This window comes from Prinia subflava, chromosome 17 (assembly GCF_021018805.1).
Source record: "Prinia subflava isolate CZ2003 ecotype Zambia chromosome 17, Cam_Psub_1.2, whole genome shotgun sequence".
NCBI classification, from domain to species: domain Eukaryota; kingdom Metazoa; phylum Chordata; class Aves; order Passeriformes; family Cisticolidae; genus Prinia; species Prinia subflava.
Window position 1 is genome coordinate 8,465,173 of NC_086263.1, and position 18,640 is coordinate 8,483,812.

An 18,640-nucleotide genomic window follows, 5' to 3' on the forward strand; every position below is an offset into this window, starting at 1 on the left:
TAGCCCAGATTCAGACAAAGCACTAAAAACGTGTTTTAGAATTAAGTACGCACAAAATTAAATATTTGCAAGTTCAATATTAGCACTTCCCTTCATACAAACTCAATTTCTCACAATAAAATTAATGAACTATTGCTGATACATGACCGTATTTTCCCCATTCCCAAAATGCAAATTAAAAAAAAGAAGCACAGAGCCTACTTTGGTTTAAAAATAGAAAATTACTGTAGTAAACTCACCTTTATCTCAGCCACCCTCGAGGAGAAGAGGCTCCGTGTAATATCCCTCTCCATTTCCCTTTTGCTCTGCTTGTTTTCAGCCTGCTGGCCACCACCACCATAGACAGCCCCAGCAAAGCCTGCCTCTCCTCCAGCTGTCCAGTCCACCAGGGGATCATACACAAAAGCTTCCAGCAGTGTCAGCAAAGTCTCTCTCCCACGCCGCATTATATGAAGGACCTGCATGGTATTTTAAACAGATTCATTCTGATTCTGTGTTATCCTTGCAGAATAGTGGAAACTTAGATGCAAAATACTGTACTTGAGTAGGTCCAGAAAGCCATAATGTATCCTCAGCTACTACAGAGCCAGCAAGAATACCACAGTGGGTACAAATGCAGCTAAGCCTGTAGGAAGATCTAGCCTTCCACAGAAACTCTGTGCACAAGCTACAGACACTGAAGGAGGAACGATCTCCTTTCTTCAGAGCATTTTTCTTTTTAGAAACGCATCTGTCATGTTTATACAGGATGAGTCCCAAAGGAAGAGGGCAGGCAAGCAAAACAGCTCAAAAAAAATTAGGAAAAATATAACAATTTAATCTATGACTACAAGTCCCCCTTTCACCCTAAATTTTAGCTGTATCACTACTTGCATGTGCATTTACCAGATAATCCCATGCTTCTTGAATACCTACCCACAGGATATAGCTAAAGTAAATCCAATTAAAATCACAGCAGAAAGGTGAAGGTTCTATAAAGCAGCAGCAGAATGTAGAATAGAAAAGTTCTAAGACAGTATTTGGCCAGTGATGGCCCTCAGTTTTCAAATCTCCTACCATACCTGTTCACAAGAAAGCCTGAACACCCCCTCCACTCCTGTCACTCCCAGCGCTGTCTCAATGTTGTGCGTCATCCGGAACGGAACCTTCTCTGGGACCCTAAGGCTCTTCCCTTTAAGATAAAAAATTAAGTTGTTTCTTTTAACTACCAAGAAAGAAAACCTTTTATTTGAATAACATAGAGCATGTTTTAAATTACCTTTTTCAAAGCAAACATTATAATCTATGTGGACAACTTCTCCTGTAGTCATATCTATAAGAACATTATCCAGATGTCTGTCTCCAAGACCAATGATGTAGCCAACCATGGACATAACTGCAGTGGATCTTGCATAAGACTTAAAAGAGAGTTTCAGGAAAAAATTATTTGTGGGAATCCTCTGCCAACACATTGGACTGACTACCATCTTAAAACATTATTAAGTGTAAAACAAATCAAGCCCAACTTATTCCAAGCAGTTTTCTATTTGTTGTCTTGTATGTCACAAGAGTTTTCATTCTTTAGACTGATAATTCTAGTATAATGTAGACTTATCTGGTCTACACCCACATTTTAATTCCAGATGGCACAACTGCCAACATTTCATCAAACCTACAGAAGCACTAGCTCTGCAAACTCACAAGTACCACACCTCAGGCATTTGTTGCCCCTCATCCCATTAAAACCACAGCCTCTTCTATGTAAAATGCAGTTGTTATAACTCACCTGTGTAACTCTCCACCACTCATCTGGTGTGGTACACGATGACCAGAGCTCCTTAGCGAGGAGATTTGGGGGAGTTGCTTCCATCAGTTCTTCCAGAACAGCCCTCATGACATTCAAGGGCCAGTCACGACGTGACACGTCGAGGCTGAGCCCAACTGCCTTTAAAGCAGGTCCAATTTTACTGTAGTAAAGTTCACTGGGCCTAGGAACTATTCCAGGGTTCTGAGGGGTCTGGTAAGAGTCCTGAGCCTAGCAGAGATAAAAATGGTAGTTGATGTATTAGCACAGATACATATCCCAAATTCACCTTTGGTGAGAATGAAATAAGAAATCAATGCCTTGACTGACCATGACTTCTACAGCTCAGAGACTGCTTTTAAGTTCAGTAGTTAAGATCTAAATAAGCTGAAAACATGTTGCTTTGGCCTAAATCTACTCTCAAAGTAGATCTAAAATATAATGCAAAACCTGTATTCAGAATGAAATGAGTAAACAAGATATGGAACTAAAATAATTTCAACCAAGGTTAATTCTATTTGTGAAAAACAGCTCTCTTGAATTACCATGCCAGAACAGCACTTTTATGTTACATACTGTAATTATATATAAATAACACAAATGCAATTTCATTGACTTATGGTGAAGTTCCAAGATAGATGAATACACAGAACCTTCCTGCATTATTATGAACAAAACACGATCCTTGTAAGACTGCGTGACTTAGAATTACAGAGCAAATCCAAACCAGCATTTCTCCTCTGCCTTGTTCTACTCAGCAGAGAATGGAGCCGTTACCTTTTGTGCCTGCAGAGCAGCTTCCCTCTGCTGCCAGCGCTTGTAAAGCCCAAACAAGGGTGTGGCTCCATCCACCCACTGGATGAGGCCTGACCTTGTCCCCAGAGGTGTCACCGAGTAGTGCCGCGCGTGGAACCGCGGCGTCTCTTGCCGGTTGATGGTGGCAAACATGGTGTTCACAATGGATAAGAACTGCATGATTCTCTCATCTAGATGCAAGTCTTCCAAACCTGCAGTAAGTTTGTTTAAAATTTAGCTTCTAGATGAAAAAAATTCTCTTAAGTCCGAAATTTAGTGTTTTTTTAAACTTACCACATTTCAGACGATGAATATCTTTATAATATGTACATTAAGGATGAGTTGTTTAGCCTAAACCGAAGTGTTTACATGGCATTTACCTACCAGTCTATGCCAGCTTGCTGTGTGAGCAGTACACACAATAGTTACAACATAACAAACAGGCCTTTCCCTTGCAGGGAAAACAAAAAGTCTCTAAAGTTCTCTTTTAGGGACTACCTAAAGCTTCTGGAAAATTGTATCCAGCTGATCCTATCAATACACAGGCAGAGCCTTGTAAAGAGTGGATTTGACTTACAGTTTCACAAGGCAAAATTCCTTGAAACACCTTTCAAGTGGGAGGTAGGGAAGAGAGCGAGCAAATGCTTCAAAGTCCTCTTTCTCTATCATTCAGGCAAATAAAAGTGGAATTGCACCATGCAATCTTCCTAACTTTAATACAGTCTAATTTATAACAAGAGACAGTACCTGGCATAAGAAAAATTCTATTACTTACCTTTGAACAGGTAGGGGTAGTTCTTCCCATCTGAGCCCAGGAAAAGCAGCTTTTTAGGTTTGGTTTTGGTGGGCAGGATGGTGATGGTGCTGCCCACACTGTGGATGGTGACTGTGTCCCTGGTGGACACCTCTCCAGGCAGAGCTATTTCAGTGTTCATCATGGCAGCCAACCAAGGACTGATTTCCTCCAGGCGTAAGAGGTAACTGGCCCGTTTCTGTGCTCTTTGCTGCAAACTCAGCATGACCTATTCCAAAGAATTTTTTTTCTTTTAGGTTCATATTCACCTTAACAGTTAGCAGTAAGAACAAAAACACCATCAAACTGGACTTAATGGTGGTCATCACCCAGAAAACAAAGATTTTTCCTAAACTCCCTTGCACCCTTGCCATACTGCTAACCCAGATACAGTTTAGGATGAAGATTATAAAAAATAAACAACGTCCTCTATGCAGCAAATATACCCTGTGCAGTGATAAGAACCTAAGTCACAACAAATCATGTTCCTCAAGAGGTTTGCTCCTGTATTTATAAATATCTGAGCTGTGGTTAAAGGCAGCAGCATTCAGCAGCCTCCTGTTCATAGATCTGAATGCTTGTTGTGCAAAGCAGAGGAGGAAGTACAAGGAAAAAAGGTGTATTTGCATGTAAAACCTCTGTTCTGTCTAGCAAGATTTTCAAAATGCCAGGCAGGCTCTGGATTGACAAGGGAATATTTTGTTTCTCTTCAGACCCATACACTCAAAGAAGATGACACAAGTGACAAAGGACCTCTGGGAAGGGCTGATCATTTGAAGGCTGTGCACAGCCAAGGACTATGCTTAGATAAACAGAGAATTAACTTGTTAAAATTTAAATCAACAAAACTCAAATACCAGAGTTTCAGAGAAATAAAGCCCTCTGTTCCCAGAACTGACAGCATCCCAGACAGTAGAAGATGCAAGACTTGAAAAATGTCATTTCAATGGATAGAAATGCAATAACAGACAATCAATAGGACTGGCTACAAGCAAAAATTATGGTGCTTTAGTGCCCAGTTTGCCTTTGCTGACTGCTGAGAATACAACCTTTCAGGCTGCAATTTTGATATGCTAAGAGAACAGCAAGAGAAGGAGAGGGTCAAGCACAGGGTGTAGCAAGTATCTCTACATTGTACTCTCCCTCTGTCATGTAATACCTCTTTAAATGGGAGCCAGCTGCTTCCAGGTTTAGCAGGATTCAAAGGATTCTTAAGCTTCTCTAGTGCATTTTCAATTGCATCTCCATAGTTATCCTGAAACCATTTCTCATGAGGAGTTTCAGCAGGAGCTGCAGTGATGCTCCTCACGTGTTCCAAGGCGAACACAATGGGCTTCATCAGAGCTGTGTGCTTCTCACGCATGATTGCTATTTTCTCCTCTCTGTAATAAAAAACAAACAAAAACTTCCTCTTAATGCCATAAACCCAAGTTCTCATAATGACAGCATTAAACAACAATTGAGACATCGAAGAACTAACAAAATTACTTCTTTAAAATGAGGTCTTCACTTATGATCATATTAAAATGAAGAGTACTTCATTGCACATTGAATAAGGGTTCCCCTGAACCACAGTTTTTTTTAAAAAAAAAACCATTTGAAATCTATTGTTCACCACCAGAAACTCTGATTAGAAATTCTGAGGAGAAATCACTTTAGGGAACTGATTTCCTTTAATCAAGGACCTTTGTACTACTACTTGTTGAGGATGCACCACACTATAAAGAAGAAGAGACATTCAGATCATTCTGTTCTCCCATTCCAAGTCAGTCCTGACTATAGACTACAAGAGGCATTCTTAAGTTTAGCCAGGTGCCCAGTGAATGGATCTGATCTTCCACTACTCTGTTCACAGGAGAGAAAAAGACTTGCTAAACACTGAAAACTACAAACAGATGAAGACATTCTGTTTGCTCCATATATCTGCATTTACAGTGACCTCTAAATAGATTACACCCTTCAACATGCTTATATTCATTTCATCTGACGTGGAAATCAAGAACTATAGGATCTCATCATCCACAATTATTATACATTGGGTTCTAACATGCTATTACTAAAGAAATCACAAAATGGATCACAGGTAGCCTGTTTATCTCACTTGACTGGAGTAGTAGCTGTAGCATGAAATGTTCCTGAAATAGGGTCACAGGCTTAAAAGTAGCAGCTGGGACAGTATGGATTCAGGAACACCACCACTGTTAATTCATTTGACTGTGTACTTCCCCGAACAAACATTTGTCATGATCATCCCTTGTACTACTGACACAGACATACTTCCGTAAAGTGTTGTTGTTCTGGACCCTCTTGACTTCATCCTCCAGCTGTTGAATCCTCCTGAGGACGTACATGTGCTGCTGCAGGAGAACTCCCAACCAAAGCTCATCCCAGAGAACCGTAACTCTGCGCAGCTCAGCCACAAGCATCTGAACCTGGGAAAAGCAAGACTCACTTTTTAAAAGAACTACAACTCAGATTTGTTTCAGCAGATGAACAGGTTGGAAAGAAGACAGAGACACAGCAAACTTTCAGTAGACCAACACCCAAGACATACTAATTACCTATCTGTGGTTCAAGTACCCAAGTAACACACATTTGGATTATTTACCTGCAATACCATTGTTGGATTTGCAGCAGAGAGCTTCTCCACGATTTTGCTGTAGCAATCTTGCATCATGGCTTGATCTTCATTTAATCCAGCTTTTGTATCATCTTTACTGCTTTCTTGGGAAGCTGGAGTGCTCCCGCCATCACACTCACCACCCAACAGTTCCTCTCCTTGAATATTACCCAGCAAAGTAGGGATGGCAGAAGGCAACTTGTTTCCTAAATTAAAAACAGTTGATAAAACATTAGCTACAGTAAGATATATCACTCCACTGTTTACTTAGCTTCCCATTAAGTACTGATGGAGCATAAGAAAAAAATGCAAAATCTGGTAAATCAGATTAAAGGTATCAGTGAGACAATAAAAATATTCTTAAGATCAAAACTGAGAAAACAAAAAAATCACCTCAGTATCATCCCATCCAGTATATAAAAATACAGCAGCTTAAGTTTATTTGAACACTTCTTCCTTTTGTCCATACCTGAAGTCTGGGATTCACTGCTCAGTGAAATGGTTCCCACTATTGCAGGATAGAGGATGAGATGAGGAGAATCCTGAGCAACTCTGCAGAGTAAGTTGCAAATGCTCTGACGAACGTACACTTCTGGGTGATTCAGGCGGGAGAAAAGCTGGGGAATGATACCTGCAGAAAGAGGAAAAGGAAATATGCTGATTCACTTCATTCCTCTTCAAATGAGACAGAATTTTATTTTTAAAAGCACATCTTTTTTTTTTCCATAGGGAGAACGTAAATCAAAGAAGTACAAATTCACTAATTTATAAAAATGTCCAACAGAAACTGCAATTTTACAATAGGTGGCCTCCTCTTCTTTGCCTCCCACACTAACTCCATAACCTTTGAGGGAAAGTTCCTGGACAACCAGAACCCACAGTGTAGAGACAAACAACTACTTCTGAAACGTGTGGCTTTAGTCACACATCTTTCTCAACTACAGGCAGAAAAAATCCACCTCGTTTGTTTTTTAGAGAGTTCATATGATGTAATACTTCACAAACCACATCTCCTTTCTCCTTCCTGTCTTCAAGTAGGGGAAGGAGGGGATCAAAATCTGTGCTACTGATCTACTTTACAATCGGAGTGTATGGCAGACTTTAACATCTTCAATGACATCATGTAGTAAAAGAGACTCTTTTCTTCACCCTTAAATAAAAACTTTACCAAAATGCAATGAACAGCTTTCTGCATTTAGGGAAAATGCCTTAAAATCAATATTAACAGCTAGATAACACATACTCACCTCTCCAAGGAGCAGTAGGTGTAGTCTCTAGCCCATGCTCTAGATACTGTCTAAGTTCTCCAGCATGTTTCACAAGCAATCGTAACAGTCTCAGGGTTGCCATCACAATTACATCATCAGTGCTTTGCTCAGAGGTGTTTCTTAAGTGTAGTCTGGGATCTTCTTCATCAAGTGGAACCTTGAAACAAAGAAATACTCCTCTAAGTTTAGTTCTTTTTTATCATTTAGAGAAGTTGGTAACTTGGTTTCTACATCAATGTGAACACTAACCTGACCAGCATTGAGTTTGAGGAAAGTAAAGTATGCACTGCAGGACAGTTTATAGAGACTGAAGATTCTGTCTACAACTTTCCTCCAGACTTTAATTAATCCTTCTGTTGCATTTTCATCAAGATCTGAAAGCCAGGGACAACTTGTTAATAACTGACGCCATATCACATCCACCATATCATCTTCCTCATTGTCCTCGTTTTCAGTGATCTGTAGAGTCATATCTTCATCCTAAATGCAAATAAAGGGAAAGCAGATTTGATTAAGTCCTCCAAAAATTTCTAGAAGCAATCTTAGTTCCTAAGTCAGTTTTTGTCTAGCAACTCATGCAACTGCATTACTTGATCATGTTACCATAGTTCATCCAACAGGTGCGTGACCACTTAGCTAACAGATGGTTTCTTGTACTGCCTGAATTTTAGCTTTAAGACACTTACAAGAGTTAACATGAACTGCAAGAAGAGGAAAAAAAGGTTCACACTGAAGCTGAACATTTTTTAAGCAAATAAATCCACACTTACTTGAATCCCAGCTGGCCGACACACTGCCTGCCCAAGAATGCCATAGATTTTCTCTTTATCCTCCTCTGCAATGTTGTCTGGAAGCAAGTTCTGCACCTCGGATTTCTCCCGGGGGAGCAGCCGAACACCTTCTCCCTGACTGTAACATTTAATGAATTATTGATCCCCATTACATGAGTATTTGCTGTGCTACTGCAAGTCCATACATAAAACTTTTTGAAGGAAGAAATCATCTTTATCTCAGAATTAAGTTACCTGTGTTTTACAGAGGGCAAGTAAGCAAGAGAATATTCATTTCTCTGCTCACGTGAAGCTTCAGACCATATACAACAGTAATCATAAATACCCAGATAAGGTTTATCTTAAGAAAACCAGCTGTGTTGTATAAATTCAAGCATTAGGCTGTATTTACCTGGCATTATCAACTACTTTGCGGCCCCATCTATAAGCCCAGCTAGCCAGGGCTGCCCAAGACTTGGCTACTTCAGGTGCCTGCACTGAAGACAAGTGATACAGCTGGCCCAAGATGAAGTCTGGCTCTCCAACTCCAATGTTGACTGTGATGGGAGAAACAGAATAATGTGTATTACAGTGTCAAACCTACTTCTGCTTCCTTAGCACAGAAAATAACACCAAAAAATAATGAGTATACAGGATTTTTTTAGTACAATTAATACACAACAGTGCAAAATTTTCCAAAATGCAATTATTTTTCAGTTCTGACACTGCTTCAAAATAAAGCCCAGTCTCCATTTGTCAACAACCACTGCTGTTACTCTACAATTCCTTCCTCTTTCTCAGAGAGGTGGAACTGAGTCAAGGAACTCATGACTGCCTAAGGAGCAAAATGCTTCAGAAAGCAGACTTCTATGAAATAAATACCCAGGGCACTGTGCTTGTTTTATTTGTGTATATATTTATTTTCTTTTCCATCAAGTCAGAAAGCACCTACTGTTTAATATTCACCAACAGCTCTACAATAATTCTGACTCTGCATGAGAGGAACGAAGTTATTTATGAAATCCACATTTAAAGAAGCACAGAATTTATCTTAACATTTAAAGAAAAGTCTGCTGGGAATTAGGAATAAGAACACATTCTGCAGCATCAACAGAAGTGTTCAGATTACATATAGATTAAAGATCATGAAAAGAACTAAAATACATTTATGGGGCCTTTATAACATAAATCCTGTCCATGCTTAAACCTGAAAGATCTAACTCAAACTTCAGCAAATACACAAGCTGCAAGTAAGCACACAGGACAATAACTGATATCCCTCAATACAAAATTAACATTTCCCAGTTTCCTCCTCAGGCCACCATTACTTGAATGAGAAAAATGTGACAGAAATATGAAATATCAATATTTAAGTGTTTGTGTTTTTTAACTGTGTATAGTTACCTATTGCAGAAAATACACCCTTGACACATGTATTAGGAAAACAAATACATGACTGATGGAGCACTTAGTCTTCTATCAATATAACTGGTGTTACCTCTCAGTATAATTATCAGTAATTTTAGGAAAGAACAATGAGAACAGACATACCTGTAGATTCACTTTCAATCCTAGGATATTCATCTTCTAGTGTATTAACAGCTGGCAGATCAATCAAATTATATATGTTTTTGGACAAGGTAGACAGGCCAGTGTGATTCTGCTGCTGTCGAGCTCTATACACTTGTTTCAACTGTCCTGAGATCTCTTTCCATTCTGCTTGAATCCATTTAGCCAGTGTGAGAATAGATTTAGCAACTGCATATTCAGCTTTGGCAGATTTGCAGAAAGATATGGCACAAGAACTCAGCATTTCCATAGCATGTGTTGACTGACCTGCATATCATGAAAAGCAGATCTTCAGTACACTCCTATTATTTAAAACCATTCTGAATTTCAGCACACTCAGATACAGCTTGTTGCACTGTATTTTTACACAGAAAAGTCTCTTGAAGAATGACAACCATGAAAAAACTTGTGAAAACACTTTCAAACTACAGCTAATGAGATGAAATCAGTTCCTAATGATACTGCCCTATTGTGACTTCTTCAAGGTAAGGGGAATTAGCCTTGTTATAAGGAAAAAAAGCTCAAGTCACTACAAAATAACACTCACCCGCTGTGTATAACAACTTTGTTTTCTCGATATCAAGTTCAGGACCCCATTTCTCATCTATCTGCCCTGGTGCAGACAATTTTTTAAAGTGCTGGACTAAGTCCTGTGCAGTGGTGGTTTTCCCCAGCTGAACCTCGCTGCACTGGGCCAGCAGTCGTGTCGCCAGGGCGATGTTTCCTCGCTTCCGTGCAAATTTTGCTGCTGTCAAGCCCAGTTCCATTAAATGGCTTTTAATGGGGACTGTTGGTTCTAAAGGGAGCAAGACATTGTAAACAAGAGTATTAAACCACTGTCTGACACATACAGAATTTCTGCACAATGTGTTAAGTACATGGCCATCAGTAAAAATTGCTTCAGAAATTTAGATTACTTTATTTCTGACTAGAACATTTATATACCCCATCTCAAACAAAAATTATATCCATAGATTATCTGCTGGGCAAAAGATTTTTTTCCCACTATAACCATTCTTCTTAGCTAATAAACCTACTTGTGTCTGACAGAACTTTCTTCTCCCATTACTTCTTATCATACTGCACATTTAAATGGCTCTTATGACTGTTTGTGAAGACCCATTACCCATCATGTTGAAGTGTTCAAAAGTGAAAGCAGTAGAAGTATGAAGTGATGAGCAAATAAGGGGTTATTAGGAGAGGAGTATACAACTATTCAACACTTCAGAATGTTATTTTTCTTTATGACACTGTCTACATCACAGCACTAATCAAGACAATGAGTACTAAAGCAAGACACCTGAAGGAAAATATTTGGCTTTTATGAAGTACCCCATCTAAATAATATAAAAACACAGCTGCTGCTTTCAGCACACAGCCGAGGTTCCAATTCTGGATTTGCTTTTTCTAACACCATGATGAGAGCTTACACACCTTTAAGCTTTTCCATCAGCTGATTCTGGTACACCGTGTACCTCAGGGCGTGCATCCACGGCCTCACATCGTGCTGCTTGCATGACCTCAGCGCTTCATTGAAGAGAGGTATAAGGCAGTCCTGGAAGGGGCACAGAAGTTGTAGAGCTGTCATGAGAGACAACTTTACTACAATGCATTTTCATCAATTAAAACCAAAGACTGTTTTTAGAGCAAACATTCTTATTTCTATCAGTAGCCACACTTTATCATTGACTAAGAGAAATACATTTTATGGTTGATTTTGAGAGGACAACTTTAGGAACTACTTAGTATCAATTAGAATTGTCTTCTGTACAATGTGATTAGAAATTACTTCTAGAACTTTCATAGTGATTGAAGTCTGACATTCAGTTTTTAATTGCTGAAGTGATTTTTTAGAATATTTTTAAGTTGGTTTGAAAGGAAATTAAGTGCGTGTTACAATGTATTCAGAGAAGAAATACCAGCAATCTAAAAGGCAACTATCAATTACAATACAAAAATACAGTAAGTGTAATTGAAAGAGGGGTATATTTACAGTTATAGAGAGATGTCCAATTGAGATGTAAAATTATAAAAACTTGGGTCAAGGCACATTAGAAAACTAAATGAGGTCTTTTTACAGCGTGATTAACAGTCAAAACAATTAGTGTATGTTTTATATTCAATCCTCCACAACACAACACAAGACATTATCCCAATTTAGGTTTTAAACACACAGAACTACCTCTGATGTCAGCCTGTTGCATACAGTGTTTTCCAAAGCAGAAGAACAGTACAACTGAAGAGTGCTCAACACTGGTAAAGACTGAGACACGGTGAGCGTGGAAAGTCTCAAAGGCCCAATGGCGATGCGGGATGTTTGCTTTAAGTACTTAATTAGATTTCTGCAATTAAAGGATCAGGACAGTAATTTTTCTTAGCTAGACTTTAAGAGCAAATAGTGATATCAAAATTACTGAAGAAAAAGAGTTCAGTATCTTTAAAAGGATGATGAGAAAGTGTTGCAATATCACACAAGTTGCAATACTTTATTATTAAGCTGACACACAGAAGTACTTTATCAACTCAAGTACTTTTTGAACTCTATGAACTCCAAGTTAAACATCATCTTGTTTTTCCTCAGTAAGCTTATAACTCACAACAGCTAGAACTGCCATGGATGCTGAAGCTTTACACAAAGTTATGTTTAACAAACTAGAACAGGTTTTCACAGTGTATTACATTAATTCATAGCACATTTCAACTTACTCAGATATTGACTGCCACTTTTGCTCCTGTTCTAGGTGGTTTACAGCTGTTGCCAGACACACTGAACTTCTCAAAAGCTGTACCTCAACTGCTTTTTGAAGTTCTCTTGGATCAGGACTTAGCATATTAGGAAGGAGCTTCTTCATGTCTACATGGAGATCAAACAAATGAAACCAACTAGAACTGCCAAATTTTATCACATTTCACCATCTGAGAATGCATTTTTGACAGTAAGGAAGTTAGGAAAAAAACCTCCTCTTTTAAAAATATAAGTATTTTATATGTGTATGTATTCAAAATAGAAATTCATTACAGATTACTTAAAAACTGTCACATTAACACAAGACACTTGTATCAACATTTAGGATGACCACTGCCAACCATTTTAAAGCTTGATTCATAAAGGTTATGGTCAGTCCACTGAACACAGCAAACTGCATTCAGAAGTTTCAGTCTGTCATTTATAGAAACAGATACATGAAAAAATATTTTCTTTTGCATTTGAAATAAACATTAATTTATGTATTTATACCTATTTTTTCTTTGGATCCCCCTGCAAGCAGGTTGATATTTTCTCCTGGTAATAATTCTAGTTGTTCAATGCATTCAGTAAGTTGTCCAGACTCAAAGCTGCTCAAAGATCTGCAATTCAATATGTATAGTTTTATTTTCATATTTCTTACTTCACTCCAGTTGCTAAATACATTACACAGCAAAAAGAAAAGACTCAAGACTAACTCCAGATCCTACAGAGCGCTTACGATGTATTCTAAGCAAAAATCTCAATTATCACATACATCAATAAAAGGTACTAGCTCTGCACAAAATTAATGAATCCATATCAAAGGGAAAGAAGAGCCCCTTTCTCTGACAGAAGCAGTCACCTTTTCAGACCTGAAAGATTTTATTTCACTGCTTCCATCTGTGCTTTTATTTTCAAGTCATGAAATTTCAGCCAAAAGGATTTTACTATCATTACCACAATCATGCAGGAATGGAAAGCAATCAAGTTGTCAAATAAAAAGAATCTGGTCTGTAGTGACCTTGAAGGTCTATTCAATGTCACAAGTATTTTTTCATGAACCAGAAAAATATCAAAGGTGGGGAAATAAATGCACAAGCTACAGTTCTAAAAAAGAAACAAAACTAAAAAAAATCAGCAACCAAGACCACTTCTACCCTATACTTTTTCCATTAAATTAGTAAATTAAGATATTAAGAACCACTGAAATACATTTTATTTAAGTTGTACAAAAGGATTCATCTTCTGCTGAGAAAAGAAGAACAAATTTGGTATTTTTTCTTCAATGAAAGATTTTTTTGTGAATACTAAGCAGCCTCAGCAGCCAGAAAGCTATGGCAGCTATTTAGAATGATGTTACCTCTTCAGTCAACTGTAAATGCCATGGTCAAGTGTTCACCCTCCCAAGAATACACCTTTCTTCTCTGCATGCCTCTACTTTGACATCCAATATTAAAAACCCATTAAAATTTTAATATTTCAGTTGTAAAACAATGAACTCCAAGGTTGAATAAATTAATTATACCCTTACTTTATGTAGTTAAAATCTGCTTTCAGATTGATTGAGGTATTACTATTGCTTTTCTTCAGTTCATGGACCATGTTTTGCCACTCCTGGACAGCAGACCAGTCAGCAATGGAAATGTAGCATTCACATGCCTTGTTACCCAGGTAGTTTATCACTTCAGGTGAAGAGTCACTAGGCTTAGTCAGAACAGTTTTTCTAGTTTCTCCTGTGAAATGCAAAAATTGTATATAAACACATATTTCAAGCAGCAGTTCTATTACTCAACATTATTTCTATGTCTTTGGCAAGAAAAACTCTTAATTAAAAAAATCAAATAGTTATACAACTTTTACAGTATTCTTCCACTGACACTTTTTCTAAGGGAAAAAATGAACCTTTTCAAAGGAGGTTTTGAAAAAATTTAGCTCATATCTGTAGAGAAGCATCAAAACAGAAAAACAGAACAACTAAATTAGGAACAAAGGAGGTTCATTTCCAAAGATGAAACAGAACTCTGCAACCAAGCCTTAGTAGTTAAAAACCTCTGAGTAACTAGTGCACTTATGATACAATTACATCATAAACACTAAGGTTTAAGTTATGATGATCTAAAATAAACTAGATTTAAATTAGTAAGTTACAAAATATTTTACCTATTACCTTTAGTTTCATTCAGCTAGACCTCAGTACTTCAAACCCTCCTATCTACACATAACATTGGTTTCAAGGGCATTAAGTGGTTCAGTTTAACTGCGGACAGAAACAGGTTTTCAGATTTCAGAGTCAAACATTACCATGGCTGTACCATTGAATGTTCTCATTCTATGCACACCATTTACACAGTTTTATTTCTCTTAAAAAGAGAACACTGACCATTCAAGGAATGTTTTGGGCTGGCATTATTCACACTGTTGGAATTGGCCAACTTCAGAACAGTCTTGTCAAAGCCTGTTATACAGCAATCCACCCCAGTCATGGCACAGAGGTGCTCCTGGTATTCTGCAGTTGCCTTTTCAAACCTAAAACAGTTCAATATTTCAGTCAGCATCTTAAAAAACCAGTCTATTTTTTGTAACTAGACTAGATTTTGAGCATTATTTTACCCCAATACTCAAAAAGCTCTTATCACCTTCGGCTAAAGAAAGGGATTAACATAGGATATGATTATTGGTTGAATTTCCAGGTTATAGCACTTGATAAAAGCTTGTCCATAAAAGTTTTAATGTCAACTTCAAATTAAGTAGACAGAAGGAAATAAATGAGTTTTATATTTGACTGTCACAATTTTAATGTGGATGAGTAGAGCTGAATACTGATTAAACATATCTGTGAAAAGATTCACTGACATAATTGACACAGAAATTCATCAGCAGCCTTGACTTGTGCCACAGTTTAAAAAGACTCAGAAGCAGAACTTTCCACAGAAGGAAGAAAAGTCCAACTTTGTAGCATCCAATTATTTGTGAAAACTTACCGCCCTTCAGCTTGCTGAGCCACGGAATTGATCCAGGAGAGGCTCTTCCCAACTACAGCAGAAGACCAGACAGCAATACCCTGAATAGCTTCAGGACAGTGAAGCTCACATAATGCCTCTACCAGCATCATAATTGTCACTTCCAATTCATTTCCCTAAATCCAAACCAAAAGCATTAATTAACAGAACTCATCCAATGCAGGAGCCACAGATCTGTGGGGAAATACTCAGAAGTGGTGAAGCTGTATTTCATTATACACATCTACAAGTGCTCCTCATATCCATCCACTGCATTGCTTTTGGAAAAGCAGGGGAGCCAAGGGACAAGTTTGTGCTGTGAATCCACAGCCTGAACATCACTGGTTAGCAATCCCTGGGTGGTGCTTTTGTATCTATATGAGAATTCGTAAGGGAGCACGAGGTAACAAATAAAGTATCTATCAGACCACCTTGGGTAAAGCACTTAAGTAAATCAAGTCATGCACTGAAGAAACTCTTCAACCTTCTCAAGAAGGCTTCAACTTCAACCCATCTCATCCCTGAATTTAGCTGCTAGTTAGAGAAAGGACACCCCCATGGCACAACCCTACTTCTCCTCATACCCACAGGTTAGCAAAGACACCACACTACCACAAGCTTGGGATGGCCTCACACTAATGCAGCACCAGTTTCACAAGGAAACTGCTCAATTGAAATTAACTACAGGATTCATTCCCATGTAGTAGTATTTGACCATGTCTTCAGTACATCCTAACCTCCAATCCACAGTATCACAACCACAATGAAACCATACAAATTAAAAATGTGGCTTTAAATAACTCATTCTTTTACATATCACTTGGTTTAGTAACTACTGACTGCTTTAGCTTAGTTCTTTTAGAATATCACGGTGAGTATTTCTGCAGTAGTCTACAGAGTTTGAAAAGAGAGTACCTGAGAGATACTATTATTAGTTTTCATTTCTGTGAGTAAATCAAATCCATGCCTGACTGTCACAGCAGGCTGGCCAGCCAGCAGTCCCACTCTCATGATGGAAAGTCTGATCCGTGTCAGCCAGTCCTGGCACGTCTGGCGATTGGTGTAAAAGAATGTCCTGATAACCTTCAGAGACAGGAAAGAAGTTTCACAACAACATTCCTCTGCACAAACCAAAATAGTTAAGTACTTATGATTGATATCAATGGCAGAAGGTTTCTTTTCTCCAGTTTTCAATTAATCTTTAATTTTATTAATGTAAATGGTCTGAAATCACATGTAGCATGCAACTAACCAACCACACTAGCAAGGCAGAAGTCTTAATATGAACTGACTACAAATTACATATTACTGTCACATCAAAGGCTGGTAATTAAACAGATTATTTTAACACTAAAGAATGTTTTGCACTTAGAATTATACAACAGGATATGTTGCTTATAGTAATTACTACATCCCCTGAAAAGCAATTAAAATTTTAAATAACTGTGTTATTTTATAATAGGACTGCTGACAATCTACAAAGAAGTGACTGCTACAAATCAGAGGTGCTACAGGCTTGCTGGATTTGATACCACTACACAAGCTGGTACTCCAGAAACAAAGCCTAGTTTAACATGCTCTGTAGGAATACACCAAAGTCAAAGCCAGAGTTTTTTATGAGTCTCAAACTTTGTTTGAGAAGTTTTTCTGAAATTTTATGGCTAAGAACTGAACAATCCTGAAAACACTATTCATTCAACAGACTGTTCCAAGCCACATCAGCACTGCAAGACAGACAAACCTTGGGTGGAGAGGTAAGGGCATTGGCACATCCTTCATATGCATTGTACATCAATTTTTCCAAGTTCTCCAAATACTGCAGGAGGAGAACCAGCCTGAGCTGGTTGCTGCTGTGTCCTTCATCATTGTCTGCAGTAGTCCACTGGCTGACATCTTGATCAGGGTTTAACGTGTGGGCTGCAAGGCTCCTAATAATACCTACACATTTTACCAAAACATGGGGGAAAAAGGAGTTACCAGATGGTATTGTATTTACATGTGCAAAGGGATAGCAATGCTATCTCTCAAAATCTATCACAAGTTAACAGTAATTATGCAGCTTCTATAAAATCTATAAGCACTGAAAAATAAAGCCATTGTGCCCCTTGCCTTAGACATGAACACCTTGGCTTCACAACCTTGCTAAAAAATCTCATTACAATAAAGTGTATTTCGTACTTTACCTTCAATTGTTTGAAATGTATCTTGGGCTCTCCCCAGAGGAGTTCGCAGCTTTGAGAGAACAGTGAACTGAGCTGCTTCCCAGACAGCCCATTGCCACAGCACAGCATCAGTCTTCAGCAGGTTCCGAGGGATGGTGGGCTGCTCTCTCTTATCTAGCCTTTGACAGCTATAGAATAACCTTTCTAACCAATTATCCTTCCTGAAAGAAACCACCAGTGCATTAACAAGTGCATTGTCACAACTTTATACTGTACACACTGCATCTCCCTTTTGTTCACAACAAATCTCTCACAAAATTAACTTCCAAGCAGCAATGTATATAGGAAACTATGCTAAAAGGTGTGTATGTAAAACTTTTATAAATACTTAAAAGTATAAAAAAAGTTTGAAAGCAATATAGTTTGTAATGATAATTACAAATTTTAAACTAAATATAACTTGGATTTACTATATAAGTATACAATATACTTAGTAAACTAAATGTAACTTGGAATTGCTATAAATTCAATATTCATGGATTTCAGTTCTACAAGGAGTTCTTACCCAGTTCTGTGGAGGTTTCCATACAAAATAAAACTAATGACATCAGAGAAATCCTGTGGGTGGAATGTGTTACTTGGAGCTTTGCTCATGTGACTTCTTATGGCCAAAGAAATTTCTTGGATTTCAGTGTGGGTACGGTTACTGCAGGAAGAAAAGGAAAACAACCCATGCTATAACATACTTAAATAAACCAAAAAAAGTTGTGCAAGAGAATAACACACTATATATATGTAATGACTAGAAGTAATTATACACTTTGGTACTAATACCAAGTGCTTTCAGAGTTCAGGTCTTCAACACAAATTATAGGACATAATATGGCTGAAGCCCTGGATAACATGGATCTTCCAGGTATTCAGTGTCTGCTTCAAGAAGTGCTGCACAGCTTATCAAATCTATAAATTACTTAGTCCTGTAAAAGCACAGGAGAGATAGCAAGACACTTAGAATCACAGAGGGTTGGATGAGATGTTTAAGATCATCAAGCACAACCATCAACCCAGACCTACCATTGTAAGCTCATGCTTTTTGATTTTGAACTAAGACAGTACAATGACAGTCCACTGGCATTATTTTTCAGGTGAAGTG

General features: G+C 38.1%; 1 protein-coding gene across 2 annotated transcripts in view; it reads right to left on the minus strand.

Moving 5' to 3' along the window:
• SMG1 (SMG1 nonsense mediated mRNA decay associated PI3K related kinase) overlaps window positions 1–18,640 on the minus strand; it is a 58,972-nt gene that overhangs the window by 13,759 nt on the left and 26,573 nt on the right. For both annotated transcript variants that reach the window (XM_063414057.1, XM_063414058.1), the window contains 27 exons: window positions 18,053–18,193; window positions 17,509–17,708; window positions 17,067–17,263; window positions 16,241–16,408; window positions 15,308–15,462; window positions 14,707–14,852; window positions 13,858–14,059; window positions 12,837–12,946; window positions 12,305–12,452; window positions 11,781–11,940; window positions 11,033–11,153; window positions 10,146–10,394; window positions 9,581–9,865; window positions 8,442–8,586; window positions 8,030–8,168; window positions 7,509–7,739; window positions 7,239–7,416; window positions 6,461–6,622; window positions 5,980–6,197; window positions 5,649–5,803; window positions 4,531–4,753; window positions 3,354–3,600; window positions 2,561–2,790; window positions 1,766–2,014; window positions 1,259–1,397; window positions 1,062–1,171; window positions 240–458 (listed from right to left, as the gene is read on the minus strand). In XM_063414057.1, the coding sequence (XP_063270127.1) occupies window positions 240–458; window positions 1,062–1,171; window positions 1,259–1,397; window positions 1,766–2,014; window positions 2,561–2,790; window positions 3,354–3,600; window positions 4,531–4,753; window positions 5,649–5,803; window positions 5,980–6,197; window positions 6,461–6,622; window positions 7,239–7,416; window positions 7,509–7,739; window positions 8,030–8,168; window positions 8,442–8,586; window positions 9,581–9,865; window positions 10,146–10,394; window positions 11,033–11,153; window positions 11,781–11,940; window positions 12,305–12,452; window positions 12,837–12,946; window positions 13,858–14,059; window positions 14,707–14,852; window positions 15,308–15,462; window positions 16,241–16,408; window positions 17,067–17,263; window positions 17,509–17,708; window positions 18,053–18,193 (4,927 nt within the window). The remainder of the gene's footprint in view (window positions 1–239; window positions 459–1,061; window positions 1,172–1,258; window positions 1,398–1,765; window positions 2,015–2,560; window positions 2,791–3,353; window positions 3,601–4,530; window positions 4,754–5,648; window positions 5,804–5,979; window positions 6,198–6,460; window positions 6,623–7,238; window positions 7,417–7,508; window positions 7,740–8,029; window positions 8,169–8,441; window positions 8,587–9,580; window positions 9,866–10,145; window positions 10,395–11,032; window positions 11,154–11,780; window positions 11,941–12,304; window positions 12,453–12,836; window positions 12,947–13,857; window positions 14,060–14,706; window positions 14,853–15,307; window positions 15,463–16,240; window positions 16,409–17,066; window positions 17,264–17,508; window positions 17,709–18,052; window positions 18,194–18,640) is intronic.